Source organism: Colletotrichum spaethianum (genome assembly GCF_022836535.1).
Source record: "Colletotrichum spaethianum MAFF 239500 DNA, contig01, whole genome shotgun sequence".
In the NCBI taxonomy this organism is placed as follows: Eukaryota; Fungi; Ascomycota; class Sordariomycetes; order Glomerellales; family Glomerellaceae; genus Colletotrichum; species Colletotrichum spaethianum.
This window is the reverse complement of record NW_026054771.1, coordinates 2,696,614-2,719,281: the sequence shown is the minus strand read 5'-3', so window position 1 is coordinate 2,719,281 and position 22,668 is coordinate 2,696,614. Positions and strand designations below refer to the sequence as shown.

Here is a 22,668-nt window from a genome sequence, read left to right as displayed (position 1 = left end):
ACTAAAGGTCTTCTTGCTACAGACTGCCCTCTCCTAGCCTGATCAGGCTAGACTGCTAGTCCTGGATAGGCATAGGAGCCATATAACGATAGAATTTATGTAGTAATGCTATATTAATAACGTCTATCTATTATTCTTGCTGCCATATACCTCCTATATCCTTCAGCTACTAGATTAGTTAGTCTTTAGCCTAGTCAAGGTAGCCTATTACAAAAGGCTCTAGCCTAACCTTAGCTAATAAAATAATTTAACTATAATAAGTAAAAGACATTTCTTATTTTATTATTAGCTAGTACGCTTAGCTAAGTTAACAAAAAAGAATATTTTAAGTGGCTAGAAATATACTAGACTATGGCCTATTACTATGGATAAACCTCTTATAAGCTCTTTACTGTTACCTAAGGCAATAACACCAGCAATACTACTTAATAAGGCTACCTAAAGTACCCAGGGTATCCAGGATACCCAGGATATAGAGGGATAGGTATCTGCTTCATCTGTTGTTATATGGTTTACGCCTAGGAAGATAAGGGACCTTAATAGTCAACTAGACTTATTTAGTAAGCTAGATCAAAGTATTGTTATATAACGCCAGCTCTTCAGAAAGGTCAAAAAAGGCTTCCAAGAGCAGTCCTTCCAGCTGGCTACTGCCCAGCACCAGATACAGCTTCTCCAGGCCTAAGTCAGCAACACTACAGCAAAAAAAAGGAAGACTGTCAAAATCGACCTTAACACTAAGTTCGCCAACATCAGCGATATACGGCAAGCCCAGATCGAGGCTGGTAATGCTGAAATTGACACAGATGAATCCAGCGCATCTGATTGCCCTAGTGAGGCAGAAAGCTGTATCATAGTTGCATCTGGGCCTCGGCGATAGTCAATTGAAAAGGGTGGTGTTGTTGCGATAGCTTCGTTTTGTGGGTGCCCACATGGGTGGGGTGCCCAGAAGTGGGTGACTTGACTTACCAGAAATATCACGAAGCGCTACAGGATGCACAACTCAGTATTTTAAGCATCATGGGGGACTTTACCAATGTCTTTGCGCCTCAGCTGAAAGCAGATGATGAATCAGTTATTTTCAAGACGATACTGGATGTATTACAATTCGGCATAGGGATCGCATCGGCCGGAATGTGGAATATTGGTGAGTCTGACTGGTGACTCTTGCCGAGAGTTGAATAATACTAATTACAAATAACTAGTCATTAAAAATGCTGCGATATTTGTTGGCAATTCCCACGGTTTCGCTAAAGACAGCTTTAACGCCGCAATTTCGTCATCCATCGCTTTAGCCAAGGACAACACAAAAGCGTACGTAGCCTCTTCTTACTCTGACAACTTTGTAGATCAATTCCAATGTCCACGAACATAAGGCTAACTATAAGAAATGAAGTGCCAAGGACTCCGCAAGTATTCAAAACGACCTTACGTCAGCTATGGGTACCTTGTTCGACGTATGGAAGAATACGCAATCGGACTATCTCTCGGAAGTATTCTCTGGATCAAACCAGACAACGCTGGAAATGCTAGACTCTTTGATCCGGGATGGCTTGATGAACATGGTGCCTGTCGACATCGATCTATCGGGGATGGCGTCATTTGTCCAGAAGATTATGTTTGGTCAGATGATTCCCATAGCATGGGCGGATGCGCCAGCTGCATTCAAACCTTTCGTACTGTGAGTAAAAGCCTTCAGTTCATCTTCTCCCTGTGCTCCAAGTTGCAAAGTTTCATCTTAGGAACATAACTGACGAAGCCGGACCTGTAGTAAAACCGGCGATGCATGCTCAGACACCTTGCCCAAAACATTACATCCGTACATGTCACAGGAAACCCACAACCAGACAGGTGTTTGCTGGAATGGAAACCAGTTTTATGTACTGACCGTTGGAACATATCGAGTTGAGGTTCAAGATGACACGCCAGGCCTCCCAGACTCTGAGCCGCCCTTTCAAACGTTGTCAGGCGGCACGCACGACGTGCTCGATGGGAAGAATTGGGGTGGTATTACTCTGGAAGACATCGTTATCAGCTCGTACACCGGTTATCTGAACAACGGGAACCGGAACGGTTACAACCTGTCTTTGGATGATAGTAGTGGAAGTGTTGATCAGCTGATGTTTACTGGAGGCGTACAAACACCCGGCTTCTTCTCGCTTCCAGTTTGCACAAGTCTTTGGAACACACTAATGCAAATAGCTGGAAGTCCAACTGATAAGGATTACTATCCTTGCGGCATTGAAGTTGAGAAAACCTATCCGACAAGTTCATGATTCGGGAGCTGGCTCACGACCGACCCAGCGGTAGCTTACCTCAGGAGCGGGCTCTGGTGTTGTTTTCACAAGGTAGACATTGCATTTGTTAGGGTAGCCAAGGAAGGTATCTCGCCGCATAGCTGTATGTATAACCGATGTTCGATCTAAATACCACTGCCAACTGTACAAAGTAAATCTACACGTCTCCATTGTGATATCCATCGAATCATGATCGACATTTTCGTTAAACTACAACACACCTAAATTTCTACCGCAGAAGTCACCACTCTCGAACTCATGCCGTTCTAAGCACGAGCGTAGGCCATAAGACTGGGCTCAGCGATAAGCTTGGGAAGGTATGCCAGTAGGCGAACAGCCGCGGAAACAATGGAGCCAGCAGTAGCAATACCGTCTTCAATAGACAAGCCAGGTGCAATGATGTCTTTACAAACATCATTCAGGTTGATGCCTGTAACTCGTGCTGGGCCTTGTCCTCTTTGAAGAACATCCTTAATCAATGCGGCCGTCAAAGGATTGAAGAGCATAGTAGCATGGCCGTAAATGCCGCCGGCAGGCCTACCGGAACAGACAGATTGTACCTCTATGTTAGTGACGCCAACATGACGGCCATCGCTCAGATACGCAGATGCAGCTGTTCCTTGCTGGGGCTCGACAACTTCATCGAAGACGGCACTATAGAAGGTCGTTGTTGGTACATATGCATCAGCTCCACCGCGAGCGCGAAGAGTGTTGACGAATACAGATGTGTACTGTTGTTGGATAACGGACGGGTCGCAGGGAGCGTTGAGTGCGCCATTTCCGGGGGAGAGGCACAGAACGTTGGCAAAAACGGTGCCGTGGAAATCAGGGGAGACAGGAAAGAAGTTTGATACAACGCTGCGAGTAGAGGGCCAGAATGTAAATGCCCACTGGGTGTCGAGGCCGCCCTGAGACCAGGAGATGATGCTTGAGTTCTTGTTACTGATGCCATTGATGTAGTTGATAGCGTAGGCGACATATTCTGCATTGACTTGGGCGTCTCCAAGAAGGGCGCCGGGAATGTTTAGCCAGACAGGGTCGGCATAGGGAACGTTCGAGAGAAGCTTCAGCAAGTTTGAGCTGAAAGTCTCTCCACCGTAGACACCAGTTCCAGGGACAAAAATAACAGGCAGCTTTTGACCATAGGTAAAAGTCTGCGGAATGAAGATGGCTTGTCGCAGTTGCGTTTCGGAGAGCGTGTAAGGGGCATCCGCAGCATCTTTCTTAGGCCAAACGGGTTTGGCTGGGTTCCGGAGGTTGTTGTTATTGGTAGAGTCGATAGCGTTAATGGGAGCAATAAGCTTGTTGGCATTGTTGGCAAGGTCCAAACTACCCAAGAGACCAGTGCCAAGGAGTCCCTGAAAGTTGGAAAGGAGGCCGGCTGGAAGGATGCCCTGGCTAATTTGCTTCTGCACTTTGTCGTAAAAGTCTCCAGTCCCTCCCGTATTCCAGATAGATCCTAACTTTGACTGGAGGTCCGCAGCGTTGAGAACTCCGGCACCAGCCGAAGGTTTCGTCCCGAGAACGCCGGTCAGGAGTTGAACGTAATTAGTGGGTAGAGCCAAAAGCTTTGTCACAGCACCGACGGTGTCGAGGAGACCAGCGGGAGCGGCGTTCGCTGAGTGCAAAAAGAGCGCAGAAAGCGCGAGCTGTTGAACTGATGTACGCATTGTAGATTAAAACAAATGTGTGATGCGGTTAAACAGGCGGGATTGCGAGGAAACCGGGCACTGCAGATGATTGAGCGAATGAACGAAACCGGTATTAAGCTCCTGACTTGAAGGCCGCAAAGAAAACTTTTGAAATCGGACTCGGAAGCTGTTTATATTTTCTACAGATTTATGGTCGATTATTGTCTTCTTTAGCGTCACAAAATACGACAGCTGTGCGCCATTAAGCGGCCCAGGCTACACGCAGCTCATGCTGGATGGGATCCGTGTTTGCGAGCTTGTTACGGAATTGAGCCTGGTGTTGTGAGCGAGCTCTCCCCGGAAAGCTTGTCGATCACCAAGCTAACACTGGCCAATTACGGATCACAAGGTTAACAAAGCCAATTGAGTTCATCGGTTATTGGTGCTATCCATACGCGTCGGTCATAGAGTTCGGTAGTGCTGCTCGTGTTGCTGTAATAGGAATCGCAAAGATTTTAGTACGGGAGCCAGTAGCTCCCCGTCCCAACCATCCCAAAGCGCCGCGCATAGACGGCTTTTTCTTAGTTCCTGGTCATTCACCGTTGAAGCTTTCCAAGACATGGTCCTAGCAGCGATGTTGCCGCTGCCCTCGACAACGACTTAGTGAACGTTCAGTAGCTTTGTTCAAGCGCCACAGCCAAGCGCTCAGGGCCATTGCCGCTGCCAACAACCATTGGCGTCGATTGATTACCTCGGCATGACGAGTTGATGTCTCCCTCCAGCCCATTGTCTGGTTCAATTTACAATATTATCATGCCAATGTTTGTTCAGACCGTTGATATCATGCATGTGCCCACCATGTTTGTGGGTATTTGTAGATGAGCACAAGTCATCCGCAATCATCATTTCATCGATACCTTATTCACACGCGAAACCACTTCATGCAATCCTAGTAACCTGAAGTCAGAAGATTGCTATACACTACAAAGATGCAGACAGACATTACTCACAGACAGTCTGGTGGTTTGCTCGGACGATAGCGGCAGATTGCATCAAAGCTTTCAGAAGTATCATGAAGCTACAAGCAGGGCTTTATGGCAGCCCCGGGCTGCCTGTCGGCATCTGAATACGAAGTGTGTAATGATATCTTGGATAAGCGCTACATGTACTCAATGCAACGGGCCGATAACAGGTCAGTACAGAGTCTGTTGGGTCAACTAATGGTCTACCCATCAGAGACTTCAAAATTCCATCATTCTCTACAGCAGTTGCCGAGTGCGTACACTCATTTGGAAGTATATAGATATTAGCGGGACTGCACATTATTCACGAAAACTATATTCGTAGAATTTGGAATTAGATTTATAGCCGATCGTACGTCCAGGAGCAAAAGGCCTAACCTCAACAATTCTAGTCGGAACTCAAACGTGAGGTGTTCGAAGTGGAAACAAATATCATAACACAACGCAAGGGGTGATGTCATTTTACAAAACTCTTCAGAATGTGACTTATCAGCCTACCAACAGCCTTCCTTATGAAATGCATAAACAGTGTCAAGCTACTTCCACCCCGCTGGTACGTTGTGGTAGATACCATCCCCACTGCCTACAGTTACAGACTGATATCTCAGCAATTCCTGCCTGGGAATATAAATTGTCCTAGAAAAAAAGGATCAGCTACGGAACTAGGTTGCTTGACGTGAGATGAATCTCATTTGGAGGAGACACATTGCCCCTTTCGATATTGATTACTTATTGCCTAACTACTTGTGTCACCATTGCAGTATCTGGCCTGTACCTTTTCTAGACCCCTACAAATTATTGTAGCGCGAAAATCTACAGTTATAATGAGTTGCATGGCGTGCTCATGATTCCACGCTTACTTGATGTAGCAAATATGCCAGAAAATCGACTAGACATCAGACAACGAACGCACAGTTATTGGATCATAAGTTGGATGCTTATCTTCGTACTGTTTAAAGATATGATCACCCTTGGTCTGTCGGGGTCGCCGTCGGCAATATGCTTGCATGAGTTGCATGAATAAATTTGATTGGACTCATTTGAGTGTATTCGGCGTCGATCCTGTATTTATGGTTGAAAATGACTTGCTCGGTAGTCGAAGAAATAGATTGAGTCAGATGATTCCGCTATGGCGACAGCCACCAAAAAAGTTGGCATATTCCTGAGGTAGCCTGACGATCGAGTGAGCTCAGCTTCTTCTATTAATTAGGTATCTCATAATACCATTTCATTTTTAGGAGTTTGCTTCTAATCGGGACATCATGGAAAGCAAACATGCCAGCCGGGCACCCCACTCTGCCATATCGCCATTTCAGCATGACTTGTTCTTTGAAGACTTCTTGCATGAAATAATGCACCTCTACCTGAGCTAGAAATCTTGGCCTAGCGAAATTCCTTGTTTTGCTCTGTTATATTGGAACGGGGCAGGGTTTCCTGCTCCCATTGATATGGTCTTTGCGTTTAGTTCTTTTGATTTCTTAACTAAGCAGGGTCTGATCAGGGGTATAGAAACCTCTATGACGCAGAGGGACTCAGATTAGACACGAACAATCAACACACACTCATCGGACTTTTCCACGCTCAAGGGATCATCGTTTCTGTCTTTCGTGATGACTAATACCTTGATTACACCTACACAAGAACTTTGGGAGTCTCTGCTTTATCCATCGCGTTGCGGCCAAGTCTGATCAGGCCAGATTCGACCTGATCAGGACAGCTGATCTACGACTGGATAAAGGCATCCTGGACAGCTATGAGGGGAGGTTGTGGTCGTCTACCGCACCGCACCGCTCTCTATAGACCTGATCACCCTTCACGCTTTCAATATATTCTCGCTCTGTCTCATATTAGCTTTGCTCGCATATTCGTCGTGAAGTTCGCAGATTTCTTACTACTAGGAGCCTTGACTTTACCAACCCTTGGCGACACACATCAGTTCTGCTGGTGTGGGAGTGCCCACATACTGAAGCTTGACATCTGCCTGACCCAAGCCGCCTGTGACAGATATCCTCAAGACAAGGTCTTTGGCGTCAAGGGAGGCGATCCAAAAGCACCAACAATAGCCAAGATGAGCCAGAAAAAGCAGAAGTGTAACGGTACACAGGCCTACACTGTCATACCTCACCCCTGCTTGGGTGGAAACGAATTTGAAAACTGCTGTTTTGCCGTGGCGGCCAATAAAAGCGTCGTTGACGCTTGTGCGAGTTTCCCGGGGAGCAGGACGGGTGTAATATCTTACTGTTCCAACAAGGACTATGATTGAAAACTGTTTCGAGCAATTTATGATGTAATATCTCAGTGCTATGTACGGCCTGTAATAGGTACTTAAAACTGGAGTGAAGCTGACTTCCTCATTCACAGTCGTGGATGCAACAAAAAGTTTCGCGTTATCGACTCTGGCAATCCGGACCCTCCTTTCTCTGAGTGAAAGGTTTTGATTTGTTCGGGGAGCAAATTGGCCAATGAAAGACACGGGAAATATGAACTCAATTGTTGTAAAAAGAGCCAGGGATTCACGATCTCCCGGTCATGTCTCGATCCGATAGAATAAGCAAGATCAAGACTAATATCATGGTAAATGGAGGCTGTGTACAGCACAACTTCTAGTAGGGTTGGTGATAAGTCTCCTCACTGACTTCAAATCAGATTTGTGCCAGATGTAAATTACAATGTAATACTGGTCAAATGCCTGCGTGAAACTCATTTAATCTTGTTTTTATTCGACTCTTGGCAAACCAGGCTGCAATCGTAGCGGGTAACCTAGAACACGAAGGCCTTGGAGCAAGGAAAACCTCTTCTATGCAACTGACCTCTTCTCGTGGCTGGCATACCTTCGACGTCTCGGAATAGATGTCCGCGGGAGGTAGGCGAGGTCCTTTTGATTTCATTGCGACCAACTGATACAAAATTAAGCATCAAACAGCAGGCAGTTACTCCCCCAGAATATACCTCACTTAGCAACAAGATGGTTTGGTCTTATAAATAATTGTTTCTCGCCCGTCGGAGTGATGCCAAGAATTTCGCTCCTTGTGGATGGTTGTGGCCAATCCCGACGTAATCGTTGGTTTTGCAGCCAGATGACCATGGCCAAATCACCTTCCTCATCTGGGAACTTATGCAACTTTATCATTTTGCCATCTGATTGGGGTAAACTCCAAGATAAGCAGGGTTAAGAAAACATGACATACAATGCCAGGTCAAAAGTGTGAAAACCCTGCATCTGAAGTGCATCACCTACATCACCAGCCTATCACTTTAACCACAAAGAAAATAATCAACTTAATGAATTGTATGGTAAAACTATACTTAAATTAAAAATAGCTGTTTAACTATTAGTATCTTGTATATTAGCTATGTATAGTAATAATAGCCTATAAGCAGTGTAATTAGCATAGCTAAACAAGACTTTATACCTTTGCTTATAGCTAACATAGTCCTCCCGGTAGCTGTTCTGGATCTGATAGGTGGAAAGGACTGCGTTTGAGATGCTGGGCGAATTGCACAGCGGCGTCGGGAAGTGTTAAAGGATATGGAGTAGCCTAACTATGGGCGATATGGCGTAACGTGGCACCGCTGCATGACTTGGCCATAAGGGTGTAAAGTTTATGAGATTGTCTTAGGATGTGGGGTCCTAGCGATAAGCGAAAGGCTGGGCTATGGTTATAACTGGCTAAATCTTAGAGAGCTTAGTGTTAGCCCTGTGATCTTTTACTATTGTAGAGCTTAATTGTTGTAATTTATTGTCTATTTCTTGAAGTTCTGGTATAAGGAGGCAGAAGGGCTGGCGAGGGTAGTGGTGGCCGCGCGTCACATGCGGGGTTTTTACACTTTTGACATGGCACTGTAGCAACAGGATGTTCAGTTCGCGAAAACCCCTTGAGTTTTGGGGCTCATCTTAGATCTTTTCTTGCACCAATAACGAAATAAGCCATTTCATACGGTGGTCTCTCATAACATGCCCTGCCCCCGGCCGTGGTTCAGTGCTTGTCACAAGATTGCCCATCTTTGCCATTCACAGCAATAATCAACGGGTGCTGATCGCGCGTAGGCTTACGATGTCGCCCTAACCGTGCCACTGGGCCACATCATTGTTCCCTTGGCAAGCTTGGTATTGTCAGTCTATATAAGTGTGAAGATTTCTTCCAATAAGAGCTGAACCACCGCCTTGCGTTTCGGCACTGATCTGCCGCAGCCATGAACAACTTCACTGCCATCGCTGAGTGCGAAGGTTCTTTCGGTCCAGTTGCAATCGGCTGCAACGATCGATTTGACTTCACGCTTCTCTTCGAGCAATCTCTGCTAAACATCGGGCCATCCGCAATTTTACTCCTGGTGCTTCCGCTCCGACTTCGACAGCTCTTTGGTCAACGCCGGAAAGTCTTGCAACATCCCCTGAATACCGCCAAGATCGCAGCATGCATCGTCTTTGGCGGACTCCAGATTGCGCTTCTGATACTATGGGCAGAGGCATCACTTTCCACCCACGTCTCAATCGTCGCCTCGGTACTGGGTGTCATAGATGCTTTTGCTTTGGGCATACTCAGCCATACAGAACACACCCGATCCATTCAACCTTCCAGCGTCATCTGTCTCTACCTTATATTCTCTCTGCTATTCGACGCAGTGCAATGCCGTACACTGTGGCTTCTCCCAGACCTGCACAGCCTTGCGGCCGTCTTCACAACAATGCTGTCGGCGAAGTTGACCATGTTTCTTCTCGAGATCCAGGGAAAGCGCAGATTTCTTTTTGCCACCCTCCGTAATCTGAGCCCAGAAGCTACTAGTGGGATTGTTTCTCGAGGATTCTTTTGGTGGCTCAATGGCCTGTTGATACAGGGCTTCAAGGCTACCCTGTCCCCGTCAATCCTCTACGCCGTTGACGATGAGCTGCGATCTGGCAAGCTTCTGCAGAAAATGAATAGGTATTGGGGTCAAAGAAAAGGGAAAGAAGAGCATGCACTCTTGCGCGCGGTCTGCAACACGACGAAACTGGCATTCGTGCTGACGGCTATACCCCGATTTGTTCTGATAGGCTTCAAATTCTCTCAACCCTTCCTGATCAGCAGAATAATCAATTACGTTGACGGCGACAGAGGATCTTACCCCAAGCCAATTGGATACGGTCTAATAGGTGCGACTGGTCTAGTGTACATAGGTAATGCTGTAAGTTCGCCTACTAGTAGAGGGCTGCGCAGTGTGCTGATGACTGCATTGCATACCAGTTGTCGATGGGCTTTTACCAGCATAGGCTCTTCCGTTTCATCACGATGATCCGTGGATCCTTAGTTTCTCTGATCATGTCAAAGAACCTAGACATCGACGCAAGTTCGGCCGTTGATTCCTCGGCACCCCTGACGTTGGTTAGCACCGATGTGAGAACGATCTGCAAATCGTTTGAAGCCATCCATGAGGTCTGGGCGAATCCGATCGAAATTGGAATTGCCGTCTGGCTACTTCAGAAACAGCTTGGCCTCGGAAGTATAGGCCCAGCTGTGACGATTATTGGTACACACACTAGCCGCATATAACACGAGAGCGCGGTATACGCTGACTCGAGGCTGGATAGGTTGTGCAATTGGCACTGCGAAGTTGTCGAAACATATGCCCCGAGCGTCTAAAATATGGAACGAGGAGATCCAAAAGCGCATCACAGTCACGTCGAAGGTGATTAGTTGCATTAAAGAGACAAAGATGCTTGGGATGGTAGACTTCTTGCAACGGGCAATCCAAGATCTTAGGATCTCGGAGTTGAGGAGAGCGAAGCAGTATCGTATGCTTGTCACATACATGAACTTGCTAGGTAAGATCGGTTCCAATATGATACCATTTCTCACATTTTTCTGATTTATCAAAGGCAATGCTCCTCAAATGGTTGGTCCGGTCATCACTTTTGGAATCGCGATTCTCGCACAAAGAGTCAACGTAGGGCTGTCGCTTTCCATTGCTACAGTCTTTACATCACTTTCGATTATTGACCTGGTCGCTGAACCTCTCGCTCAACTTATATCCTCGGTTCCAAGGCTTGTAGCATCTCTGGGAAGCTTTGAGAGGATTCAAGCCTTCCTCAAAGAGGGTACAACAACATCAGCGGCGGATCACAGCGGCTCTTCAACCGATGAACATGTTGAACACAGAACAGTCCCTCATAGCGAGGGTATCGAGATGCAAGCTGCTCCGTTGCAAGCTTCAGCTCCTCACGGAGATGTTGCGGTAGTTCAAAACGGCACTTTTGCATTGGAGCCTGGACTTGAACCAATTCTTCATGATATCACTATACGCATCAGAGCTTCGACAATTACTGTCATCACAGGAAGAGTAGGTTCGGGGAAGACAACGCTACTCCGAGGTCTTCTGGGAGAGCTGCCTTCCACAGGGCTCGTAAAGGGCTTCCAAGGAGCTGTGGCTTACTGTTCGCAAACAACCTGGCTCACCACCTCAACCGTCAAGGATAACATTCTAGGTCAGACAAATTTGGACGATGATTGGTATAGAGCTGTTGTGCATTCGTGCGCTTTGGTGCAAGACTTTGCACAACTTCCTCATGGCGACGAAACAGTGGTTGGAAGCAAGGGGCAATCACTTAGTGGAGGCCAAAAACAGCGTGTTGTAAGTCGCATCTCAACAGACCTAGCCTCTGTAGTCCGTGCTTCTAACAACTGAAGGCTTTGGCACGAGCAGTCTATTCAAGGCTGCCGGTGCTCGTGCTTGATGATACACTCAGCGGATTGGACGCCCCCACACAGTATCATGTATGGAATTGTCTTTTCAGTTCTACGGGACTTGTTCGCCAATACCAAGCGTCAGTTATATTGACCACACATTCGTGTAAGTCGAGAAAGCCCCCTCCCTTTCTTGCAAACTGGTCTTGATTAATTCATTGAACTTGGCTTGAAGTGAACTGTCTGAGTCATGCGGACAATGTTATTATCTTGGGTGATAATGGCAGAATCGCGCATCAAGGCAATTTTGACGCCGTCAAGAATACTGCATATCTTGAAAACCTCTCTCTTGTAGACATCCAGCGCGACGATTCAACCCCTTTTGAAAATGATGTCTCAACGGAGGCGTCGAAACAGATTAAGTCACCAGGAAAGGATACAGAAGTCGACCTAGAGCAAGATCTCTTACGGAAAACAGGCGACACTACACTTTACTGGTATTATCTGAAGTCAATTGGCTGGTTATATGGATCGGCCGGCGCAATCTTCCTAGTTTTGGACTGTTTCGTCCGGATCTTCCCCCGTCAGTTACTCAACTTATGTCATATTCAAGAGACGTTGAAGCTAATATTCGGAAGAAATATGGCTTAAGTTTTGGACTGAAGATAACAAGAAGTCCGGTTCAGCAGATACAACTATGTATTTTGGAGTGTACAGCGCGATATCTCTGATGGGATTGGTTGTAATAGGCATTAACGTTTGGTCTGTCAAGACACGATCCGGTCAGTCGATAGTACACGTACTAACATATCCATGTAGGATCATGTTCGTCGTGATAGTGTCGAAATCTTCTCAGAGCATGCACTGGACGCTACTGAAGTCAGTTATGAGGTGAGTGTTCAGGTCAAACAAGGTACTGACACACAGAAGGCAATTTTCTTATTGGTTTACAGAGCACCGTTATCTTTCTTTGGCTGTACAGACGCCGGTGACTTGATGAACAGGTACTGATGTTATAACATCGACTCCGGTGACCTGAAGTACTAAATCTTTACAGATTCAGCCAGGATCTGTCGCACATCGACCGAGATCTCCCTACTGCGCTATTCATGACCTCATTGGGTGAGTCTCCTGCCCATTTACGAGTTGAGTATAAAAGCTAACATGACACAGCCGTTCTGGACTGTCTTGCAGAGGGAATCCTCATCATGATTGGTGCCAAATACCTAGCGGCTGCCATTCCGTTTGCCCTGATCGCGCTGTATTGCCTCCAAGCTTTCTACTTGAAGACATCTCGCCAAATGCGATTCCTTGATCTCCAAGCATCCGCACCTCTTCTCACCAAGTTGATTGAGTCTATCGACGGTCTCTCGACTATCAGAGCTTTTGGCTGGCAGGAGGCCTTCAGAACCGCTTCAGTCGACCTGCTAGACCAATCACAGCGCCCTTATTATTTACTGTTTTGTATACAGCGCTGGCTAACGTTGGTTCTTGACCTCTTTGTCGGTGCCATTGCTGTCTTACTCGTCTCAATGGCCATAATGATTCCAGATGCAACTAGCACTGGCGCCATAGCAGTTGCGCTTTACAACGTCCTCAACTTCAATCGCTCTCTGGCCCGTCTGATAACTTCCTGGACGGAACTTGAAACGTCTTTAGGGGCAATCTTTCGAATCAGAACTTTTGAATCCCGGACACCAGTTGAACCATCACCCACTGAGGAAGACTCAGTCCAACCTCCACTTCACTGGCCTGCGCATGGCCAACTCGAAATCAGACACATCACCGCCTCATACTCTACCGGTTCAAAGCCAGTGCTCAAGGATATCGTCCTTTCAATCAGCGCAGGAGATAAAATTGCAATTTGTGGACGGACAGGGAGTGGCAAGTCGTCTCTTACTCTTGCTCTTTTCAAGCTCCTGCACCTAGATTCCGGCTCGATTGTGATCGACGGCATTGATATCAATCAAGTACCACATAACATTCTTCGCCAACGCCTTATCGCTATTCCCCAAGAGCCACTTCTCTTGCCTGGTACTCTGCGCACGAACCTCTTCCCCTACGACGACGTCTTGAGCTCCGAAGACATACCGTCAGATGATAGCCTTGTCGATGCACTCAACAAAGTGTCCCTTTGGTCAACCATCTCTTTGCATGGGGGCCTTAGCACTGATATCTCGAACTTGCCATTGTCAAAAGGACAAATGCAACTTCTGTGTCTTGCACGGGCTATTGTCAGGAAGAATTCTAGTAGGATACTGGTCCTAGATGAAGCTACCAGCGCTGTCGATCAAGAGACTGAGGAGGTGATGATCAAAATCATCGAGTCTGAATTCGCCACTCATACAGTTATCTCTGTGGTTCATCGCCCGCAGTTCCTCCGCGGCATTGAAAAGGTGGTGACTATGCAAGAGGGCAGGATTACAGATATAAGTTCTTGAGGGTTCTAATGGATGTTACTAAATGCTTTCAGGTTTAAGAGTTTTGGAGTCGGAAACATCTATTAGTTCCGCCCTCCATTTAGGATATAATAACAGCGTATTCAGATATGTGTCTGGAGAGTCCAGCGCCGGTTGCCTGGCTCGGTCCCTACCATCGGTCGAGAAATAGTAACACTTGACATCTTCCTCTGATTATCTATGTAGCGAATGAGATGTTTGTTCTAACACACTGACTGGGATAAGGAAAAGGGTTGGTATCTTGCAAACACAAAAGCATTCAAAAATCAAACAACATACTGTGCGAACTAGCACGCTCCCCCTGAGCATGGTAAACATATGCACCACTCCAAGCCGCAGCCGCAGTCCCCGCAATTACAGTCCCAACACAAACAAACGGCGCAAGTCCCATCTACACTGGCAGCCGGGACACCAGTGTTGGCGCCATTCCCATTGACCGAGTTCATGTACTCCCCGGCTTCATAAGCCCCGTACATGATTCCGGCTCCGGCGCCAGCGCCGATTAGCGCCCCCCTTCCCTCTTGCAGCATGTATTGAAAGGACTTGACAGCCTTCTCGGGAGTAATCTCGCTCAGCCTGTGTGTCGGTGTTTCGAGGGTTTCGGCGAACCAATCGTAGTCCAAAGCGCATCCTTCAGGCTTCTTGATAATGCGCGCAAAGCTTTTAAGGAGGTTCCGGCAGTCGTCGAACCCGAGTGTGTCCACTGCGAGTGCTTGGCGTGAGGCTTTCCATTCGGTGTCGACCTCTTCTCCGGTAAGGGTAGTCCAGCCGATCTGGCAGACGGTGTAGTCTTGTGTGTGTCCCTTCCCTGGCTTGGTGAGGTTCAGCGTCCGCAGCTTGTTTGTCTCTTCCTTCAGTGACCATGGCACTACTCTGTCCTCATACTCGCGCGGAGTTTCAAAAACGCTGGTCTGCTGGCCGTCCGGCAGTTTCTCTTTCGTTGGGAAGCCCTTAGGTAACCGAAGTTCATACTTCTTGCCGTGCGTGATGATGGCCCAGTGTAGTTGACATCCGTCGTCGACACGACGCGAATACCAAACCTGCTCGCCGGTTGTTGTTTCCTCCCCTGCTTTTTCCGAAGTTGTACCCCTTCTTCTGTTTTTCTCTTCTGTTCTTCTTCTCTCTCTCTGGCCTTCACAGCCTCTGCATTCCTGAACATTGTAAAGTTGTGCCACAGAGAGAATGATTTTGGAAAAAGTCAGGTGGGTAGTGCTTTTGTGCTGTCAAACTGATATACCCACTGCTCCATTAATGAGACTGATCCTCCTTCGCTGGCGTATTGCGATAGTCATGTCTCGAGCTTGAAGCGGAAGCTCCTGACGTCAGGTGGCTGGCTGCATGACCGTATGGTGTGTGTCCGCCCGACGATGCTGCGCCGCACATGTGGCAATCAAGCCTTGCATCGCGAAGCTGAGCAAATTTCTTTTAGGAATAGGCTATGTCTGCATACAGCACGTAGTTCTGTCTGGTTGATTGTTAAGCTTCTTCTCGGAATGAGTACCGCACTCGCGCTTACGTCATTGCTTATTTTGTTACGGTGTTGCCAAATATGTTTTTAAGGCTCCTTTTGCCTATTCTCCCGGGCGGTTTCTGTGGGACATCATTATCGCATGTTGACCAATGGTGGACAGAACCGCAATACTGCGCCAAGGGAACACATTTTTATGCATTTGATGACGGTCGCTGACCGGACAAGGATCTCAAGGCGTCCAAGGTAATTCAACAGCTGGAGGTTTAGTGGGTTTGATATGTTGTAGAGAGAGCCCTAACAGCTCCAGGAGTATGCTGAAAAATTGTTCCTGTGGACGTCAAAAGAATAGTCAAAGTACGCCACCTCTTGGCGATGCTTATGTCTAATTAATTCACACGGCCCATCCATCTCAGGACTGGGTCGCACGTATTATCGATGCACAGTCTAGTAAGCTGGAGACGCAACCTGCTGTGTTAATGGCTATCAACATAAGTTGATGGGTCTTCAACCAGTATAGGAGGCGGTTTGGTTCGGTCTCGAAGTATTCATGGGGCCGGAGACCAGTGTAAGGTATCGTGTTCACTCGTCTGACCGTCAACTTCTTACCAAGACCATGAACGATGTGTGGAATCTGTAAAGCTTCGTAATCTGGCAAGACTGCCCATCGAATCTCTGGCAAATCATGCGATAAAGAAGCCCATACAGTCGAATATCAGTATCCACAATCCACAATCAGTAAAACTACCGTATCTACTCGGTCAATTGGACCCCCATATATGTTCAAGGTAACCGAATCGGGACAGCTTGCTGGCAGATCCCGGGCTTATCATTGGATATAAGGTGAGAAAAAGGAACAGAATAGGTTAGAGAACATTAATATGGGGGTCCAGTTGACCGAGTACATACAGTAGAGTGAGCATCGGTGGTGCAGGTGTAGCACTAGCAACACTGTTTGGATACCCACTATGCCTCTTTTATCAGGATCTTGGAATTAGTACCAAACTTGACAGAAAGACAGGAGCTTGAGTGTTTGTAAGTTCAAGTAGACCAGCTTCTCGGTGGCGAAAGCTCAATGTTATATCGACTGCTCATCGAGCACCATGACTTGCTTCGATTAAAAGGTAGGACCGTCTGGTCCTTTTGGCTAACTACATGTCCATGCACCCAGTGGATTTCAAGGCCAAGCAAGCAAGAGTCCATCTGCAGCATGAAAATCCATCAAAGATTGCTAAGAAAGCCTTGGGTCAACCTTCTCTAGCCAGTTTTACTGCAAAACGTCAGTTGTTGTTATAATATCCTGTTATAATGCCAACCATTAAACACAAGCCTGCGCATGAAATAACCATCAAGGCTGGGCAGGCGTTTGTGGACTCTTGACTTACAAGGAAAATTTAAGCTCCAGAAAGCAGCTGACAGTTGACATTAATATCCTGAATATTGTTGGGGGCGGTATTTACGATGGCGTCGTACCATCTTTTGGGAATTTACTTTCACTACAAGATCCACGATTTCTGCGCCCTTCTCACTCCAAACGCCGATTTAATTACTGGACAGATACTCTCCGTAATAAGGGTACACTCTTGTTATTGAACTTACCCCCTCACGAATCTCCAGCAGGAATACGTAATCTAGTTTGAGGTATCCGGTACGCGTATTGGAAACGCTGCGACTAGCCTCATGCAAAGGTGCAATTTCGTCTGTTGTGGCTGCACATTTATATTTGGTTCATACTGCAACCATCCATACTCCAACTAAATGAATCATACGAAGTCTAAAACCCATTTCGGTCGAACTAACGAAATAAGGCCGTTTGAGACCCTTAGCTAACATTCGCCCTCTTTATAGTTAGATGCCTCGGCTAGCAGCAACTGGAATCAATATAACGACGGAAGTCATCCTGAGCCCATAGCCAGTAGGTGGAAACTGTATGGGCACCCGCATCGGCAATGAAGCCTACGATCACCCCCTAATGACCGATCGACCAGACATGCACTCAGCTCGACGGATCAGGCACAGTGTTCCATGTCAGTGTGTCTCTGTGTGGACTCGGTACGAATTGCAGACGCAGCCAATGCAGCATGTCTTCATGCGCGGCCACCTTGTACGTACTTCAGGCGCCAATAAACAGACCTGCAGCAAGCAACATAAGATCGTCTCACATCGACTCTGCCAAAGAACCAACATACGTCGTCGGTAATCTGCGTCCCAGAAGTCGGCAATCCGCCACTCAATGGACCGGCACAGCTAGCTAAGCGAGGCGGCGCAAGACCGATCCCCGCTGTTCCCAGCCCCAACTCGGCGAGGTCCCCGGTGCACCTAGGTCCGGGGTCCATATTGTGAAGGGGGCGTAACTTTCAGCTACGGCTTCTTGACCGGTTCCCCCGCCACATCTTCATTTCTCAGACTTTTCTCGTTGCGGCCTTTTGGTCGATGGATTGCGAACCTCATATCATAACATTCTTCATATACCTCGTTATTAGGTATTTGTTATTGAGCGTCCCGTGGAGATCATAAAACGTAATGTGCTCATCACAACCCTGTTGCCTCGAAATCGAAACAGAAAGCGGTGGTATCTTGCTTTGATGTCCGCGAGGTCATAGTTGCGGAGCCTTCTGAAGAGGACATCTTCATCCCTCGTCCCATCTCTTCTCTCCCACGGGACCGGTTCCGGGCCCGCCCGAGCCCCAAAAACTGTTAAAATTAGCTGCAGAGTCGAAATTACCCATCACATCAACCCAGGAACTGAACGTCCGGGTCATCAAGTCCCTCGTCAACTCGGCACAAATGTGGAAATTCAATTAAGCGCGACGCTGGCATGTTGCGAACCGGTTTTCGCGTATCTCCTAGGACTTTGAATTCCAAAAGCACAAACGCCAAGGAGCCCACATTCAATCTGTCAGAAACGCAACAACTAGTGTAGTACTGGTGCCAGGATGGCCGCTATATTCCAACGTCCGCTATTGATCTTTTTCTTCGACAATCATACCTCATGAGACGTCGCGGCAAACTTTGTTGTTCGCGAAACCCCCCGCATCCTTGACGTCCCCCACACACGCCCTATGCACCCAAGAGTCGAGTGTGAACGGCGGCATCCCACTTCTTTTAGACATCCCCAACTCAAGACTTTGCCCACTCACACACGACAACCCCCTCGAGAGGCCTGACATACCGTTTACGCAACGAGGCCTCCGATCTATAATGCGCCGCCACTGGAATGACATAAGTCCTTCAATGCTCCCCTGCCAGATCACGATCTCACACCCACAGGTATGCTCAGCAAGATGCTGCGGCTCCCACTGTGGCAATGTGGGAAGGCGTACCACTTGGCTAATTACCACTATTCCTCCAAAGCAGCCCGCGAGGAACTATATTGGAAAAGTTAAGAAGACCGCATCGACGGTGCAATCAAATGCACTGATCCATCGGATAACTGAGGCCCGCCATCTGCACCGTTGTCCACGTGTGAAGATCCGTTAAGACCGGTAGCGTCACACCGAAGGCGCCGAGCCCCTGCTGATCATTACCCCTCGTGAAGCAACGACACAGGTGTTCCCTGCCTCATTTCCACGACCCGGCCTGGTTGCCAGTTGATTACCCTCAACTCTCACCCAAAATACCACCATGGAGCAATCCGTAAGGCGCAGCACGTGTTTGTAGGCGGATCGAGAAGGGTGCTCAACCAAGGCCGTCTCCATCCGCGGACTTCAAAGCCGGTTTGAAGGTCGTTACCAGTCCGCTCGGGCGCCATGGGCAGCCGGATCCAGGGGGTTGGTAAAGTCCACGCCCTTGGCCCATCCGTGACAGATGTCGTGATGGTCGGCCCCTCGACTGTTTGAGAGGCGAGCTCAATGATGTGATTCGGGTGATGGTGTTTTTCACAGCAATAGCCCCGGCGTCAATCACATCAATACCAGCCCTAGTATCGATCATTTTCGACCAAGCCCAGCACATTTCATCGGGAAGGTGAAGACGAAGATCACGGGTGGTAAGCTTAGTAACTCTATACCCTCGTAACGCTACTCGCCTTTCGTTCTGTCCACACAGGCAGCGAGGGAACGTACGTAAAAAGTTGTAGAAGTAGATTCTCATAACCCGTAAAAGTAAGGATGAAGCAAGGGAAAGAAGAAGAATATCCCGGTATCAAAGCTTGAAGGTATCACCGCCGCAAGTAATATTCCGTCCCTTTTGTACAATTCCGCCTCTCTCATTGTGTCAACAATGAACCCCCCAAACACCGCCGCCGCTATGGCAACTCGTACATACTCTTCTTCCTCCCTTGCGGCTCCGGCATGGCAAGCGTCTCCTTTCCATCAATCTCAGCCATCTGGTAACTCCCGCCGATCCCACCCGGGCTCCCTTCCCAGTCGCTACTCACCCTTCTCACGACCACGGGGTTGCCCACCATGCCATACGTACCCGTGCCCATCGAACTAACCGTCGCTGTTCCGTTGTTGATGTTCATCCCCCCATAGGCGATCCGTGTCGTACCCGACGGCGACAAGTCGCCGCCGCCGTTGCTACTCAAGCCGTCCAATTCCACGGGTCCTCTCCTCTGCCTCTCTTTACGCAACCACCACATGACGCCTGCGGCCACCAGCAGCGCGCCGCCAACGCTCGCGCCGACGCCCATCCCCACGATCGCCACGTTCCCTATCCCCTTTTGTCCATCGTCTTGGTTGTTGCTGTTGTCGTTGTCACTCGACCCTGTGGGCGAGCTCGCACCCGCCCCGCCCGACGTGTCGGTAACCTGATTCGACATCGTCGGGGCGGCCGTCATGTCCGGGGTCTGCTGCGACGGCGTGCCCGTGACGCCGCTGCTCTGACCTGATCCGGACGGCGTCGGCGATGACTGGGCGTGGGTGTTGAGCGTTTGCACGGCGGCGGCGTTGCCCGGCGTCGCGGCGATCAAGGGGCCGAAGATGGCTGCTGGCGTGCTGCAGCACCGCGTCTTCTCGGCGGCCGATTCACAGCAGAACTTGCCCGGTACGCCGAAGCCCTGACTGTCGCATTGCCACACCTGTACGCCGTTGAACCGAAAGTCGAAGGCCGAGCTGTTTTTTCGCGTGTCGGGGTCTGGGTGGTTGTCAGTCACAGCGTCTTTCATGGAAGACCCTCTCCGTCTACATCGTCCGGGCTCGCCCCTCTCCACCTTCTTTCACTCATGCCACCCTCAACCAAGATATGACTAGGACAGACTTACTCAACACGCAGTTCTGTGGACAAATGGGGCTCTGCCACGTCGGATCCGAACACGTCCCTCTTGCGTACGCGATGCCTGTGTTGTTCGACGTGTCGTCGAGCTTGCACAGCCCGTTACTCAGGCACGCATTGACGCTGCCGCAGCACATGCTGACCTCGGCCTTGGGGTCGCACGGCACATCTCTGGCCTGAATTCCCCCCGGGAAGAAACACAGGTTCGCGGCGGCCCGGGCGCCGGCCGCGAAGCCGCTGCTGCTGAGGAGGGCGAGCATCACCGCTCTCGTTGTCGTTGTCTTCATCGTGGTGGATCTGTCGTCGGGTGGTGATCCGGAGGGATGGAGGTGAGATGAGGGAGGTAAATAGGCCAATGCTGTCGTCCAAGTCACTTGGCCCCGCTGATGTGAGAGGGCTTGGGTGGTTGTTTGGGTATAGTCGAGAACCAGCCTCTTTCGGGATGTCGGTTGAGCAACGGTCGATCGTCAGATCCGGAAAAGACGTCGATTGTTTGAATGGGTGATGACGAAAGACAAATTCGAGGCTCGGCCCCCAAACCAAGAAAGCCTCTTGGTCTATCGGGAAGGTGGGAGAAGAGGGAAGGTACGGGAGGGAAGAGTGTATTTGGCAGGTAGTGTGATAAAAGTTGATTATGAGACGATGATGTGAGGCCAAAGGAACAATATCAACCTGAGACCTTGTAATAGCGGACGCTGAGGCGATGGGTATGCGACGTTACTGATGGGGTCAATCCGATACTCTCGCGCTGTCTCTTCCAAGGAATTCGAAACTTGGTTAACGATCTGGCAGAGAAGAACAGACGATGGAGCCAATGGCAGAGTAAAGTAAGGGCAAGAGTGACTAGTAGAATAGTGAAAGAGGCTCTCGATCCTCCCTCATGGGATTAAGATTACCTCGTAAAGAAGCAGTAAGAGGAAGGCAAGTAGGTATATGGGATGAGAACCAGTAAAGAGTGGAAGGCGGGAGATGTTTCTTCTCCTGATGGGAAATGTCGTCGGTTGTGATTCCGGTGATGAACGCAGTCAACACGTTGTCGTCTCCGAGAGTTGCGGGGGGAAAGGAAAGCGAACAGAAAAGAGCGGGAAGAGGTGCGAAGCAGGTCCGAAAACCTTCCAAAAGACGAACGGAGTGAGGAGGAACGGCGGCGCAGCCATGCCTTAAGAGAGGTCGCATATCCCAAACCCTCCCGCTCACACGCCTTCTCCCATCCTCGCTTCTCTAGCCTTACATCCATGATTCCCACGCTACCCATTACGGGGCCCACTGGCTCTGATAGCTCGTCTCGTCCTCTCCAATGTGTGCCGCTTGGCATCCTCCATGTCTCGGGGAGTTCCCCTCGACTGGGGATCCTCAAGACTCTCCTGCACCAAGTCAAGCCGGCAGTACGCTGACCCGGGTGTTTGCAAGCCCGAAATGATCCCAAGATGCAGCTCCAGATAGGCAAAAGAGGAGGATGCTCAAATAAGCCAAGGCTCCCATGCCACTCCTCCTACGGCGCCCAGCATCCCATCCCAAGGCACGATTGACTCGTCCCAAAAGACTCCAGACAAACGCGCGCGCACACATCCGGAACCTCGCCTACACAGTATGTAAAGTCCCCAGGATCATGGTTCAACCGGCGTCTATCGCCGCGGCGGCACTCGGAAGCGCAGCAAGCACCCCTGTCAACATCGCCCAGCAAGGCCAGTACATCGTCAATGCGCTTCTCGTGGTGGGAACCTCGGGGTCCATGACTCGCCATCTCCCGTCCGCAGCTGCCAAACCAGCGACATTCTTCTGCCCCCCCGCGCGCCGTCTGGTTTCAAGTTGGTCTGGCCGTTGTGACCCTGCTACTCTTGGGGCCGGCTTTAATGTGTAGCCTGCCCATGCCTTGCCTGTCACGCCATGCCTTAAGCCAGCGGGCTCGCTTCGTGCCCTC

At 49.0% G+C, this 22,668-nt stretch overlaps 5 protein-coding genes across 5 annotated transcripts; 2 read left to right on the top strand and 3 right to left on the bottom strand.

Moving 5' to 3' along the window:
• Window positions 1–2,560: 2,560 nt before the first annotated feature.
• ColSpa_00738 (lipase B) lies at window positions 2,561–3,964 on the bottom strand (the record flags this gene model as incomplete). The annotated part of the gene is made up of 1 exon (XM_049266950.1): window positions 2,561–3,964. One exon carries the CDS (start codon window positions 3,962–3,964, stop codon window positions 2,561–2,563), a length of 1,404 nt encoding a protein of 467 aa, XP_049122907.1.
• A 5,177-nt stretch (window positions 3,965–9,141) lies between these two features.
• Window positions 9,142–10,475, top strand: ColSpa_00737 (ABC transporter ecdL; the record flags this gene model as incomplete). Its single annotated transcript, XM_049266949.1, has 2 exons — window positions 9,142–10,110; window positions 10,131–10,475. The coding sequence occupies 2 exons, from the start codon at window positions 9,142–9,144 to the stop codon at window positions 10,473–10,475; spliced, it is 1,314 nt and encodes a 437-aa protein (XP_049122906.1).
• A 73-nt stretch (window positions 10,476–10,548) lies between these two features.
• Window positions 10,549–14,047, top strand: ColSpa_00736 (ABC transporter gloK; the record flags this gene model as incomplete). Its single annotated transcript, XM_049266948.1, has 8 exons — window positions 10,549–10,747; window positions 10,802–11,553; window positions 11,610–11,772; window positions 11,842–12,189; window positions 12,245–12,399; window positions 12,426–12,610; window positions 12,664–12,728; window positions 12,780–14,047. The coding sequence occupies 8 exons, from the start codon at window positions 10,549–10,551 to the stop codon at window positions 14,045–14,047; spliced, it is 3,135 nt and encodes a 1,044-aa protein (XP_049122905.1).
• Window positions 14,048–14,352: 305 nt separating this feature from the next.
• Window positions 14,353–15,224, bottom strand: ColSpa_00735 (uncharacterized protein; the record flags this gene model as incomplete). The annotated part of the gene is made up of 2 exons (XM_049266947.1): window positions 14,353–15,105; window positions 15,153–15,224. The coding sequence occupies 2 exons, from the start codon at window positions 15,222–15,224 to the stop codon at window positions 14,353–14,355; spliced, it is 825 nt and encodes a 274-aa protein (XP_049122904.1).
• A 4,555-nt stretch (window positions 15,225–19,779) lies between these two features.
• ColSpa_00734 (uncharacterized protein) lies at window positions 19,780–21,034 on the bottom strand (the record flags this gene model as incomplete). The annotated part of the gene is made up of 2 exons (XM_049266946.1): window positions 19,780–20,609; window positions 20,737–21,034. The coding sequence occupies 2 exons, from the start codon at window positions 21,032–21,034 to the stop codon at window positions 19,780–19,782; spliced, it is 1,128 nt and encodes a 375-aa protein (XP_049122903.1).
• Between the last annotated feature and the right edge of the window lie 1,634 nt (window positions 21,035–22,668).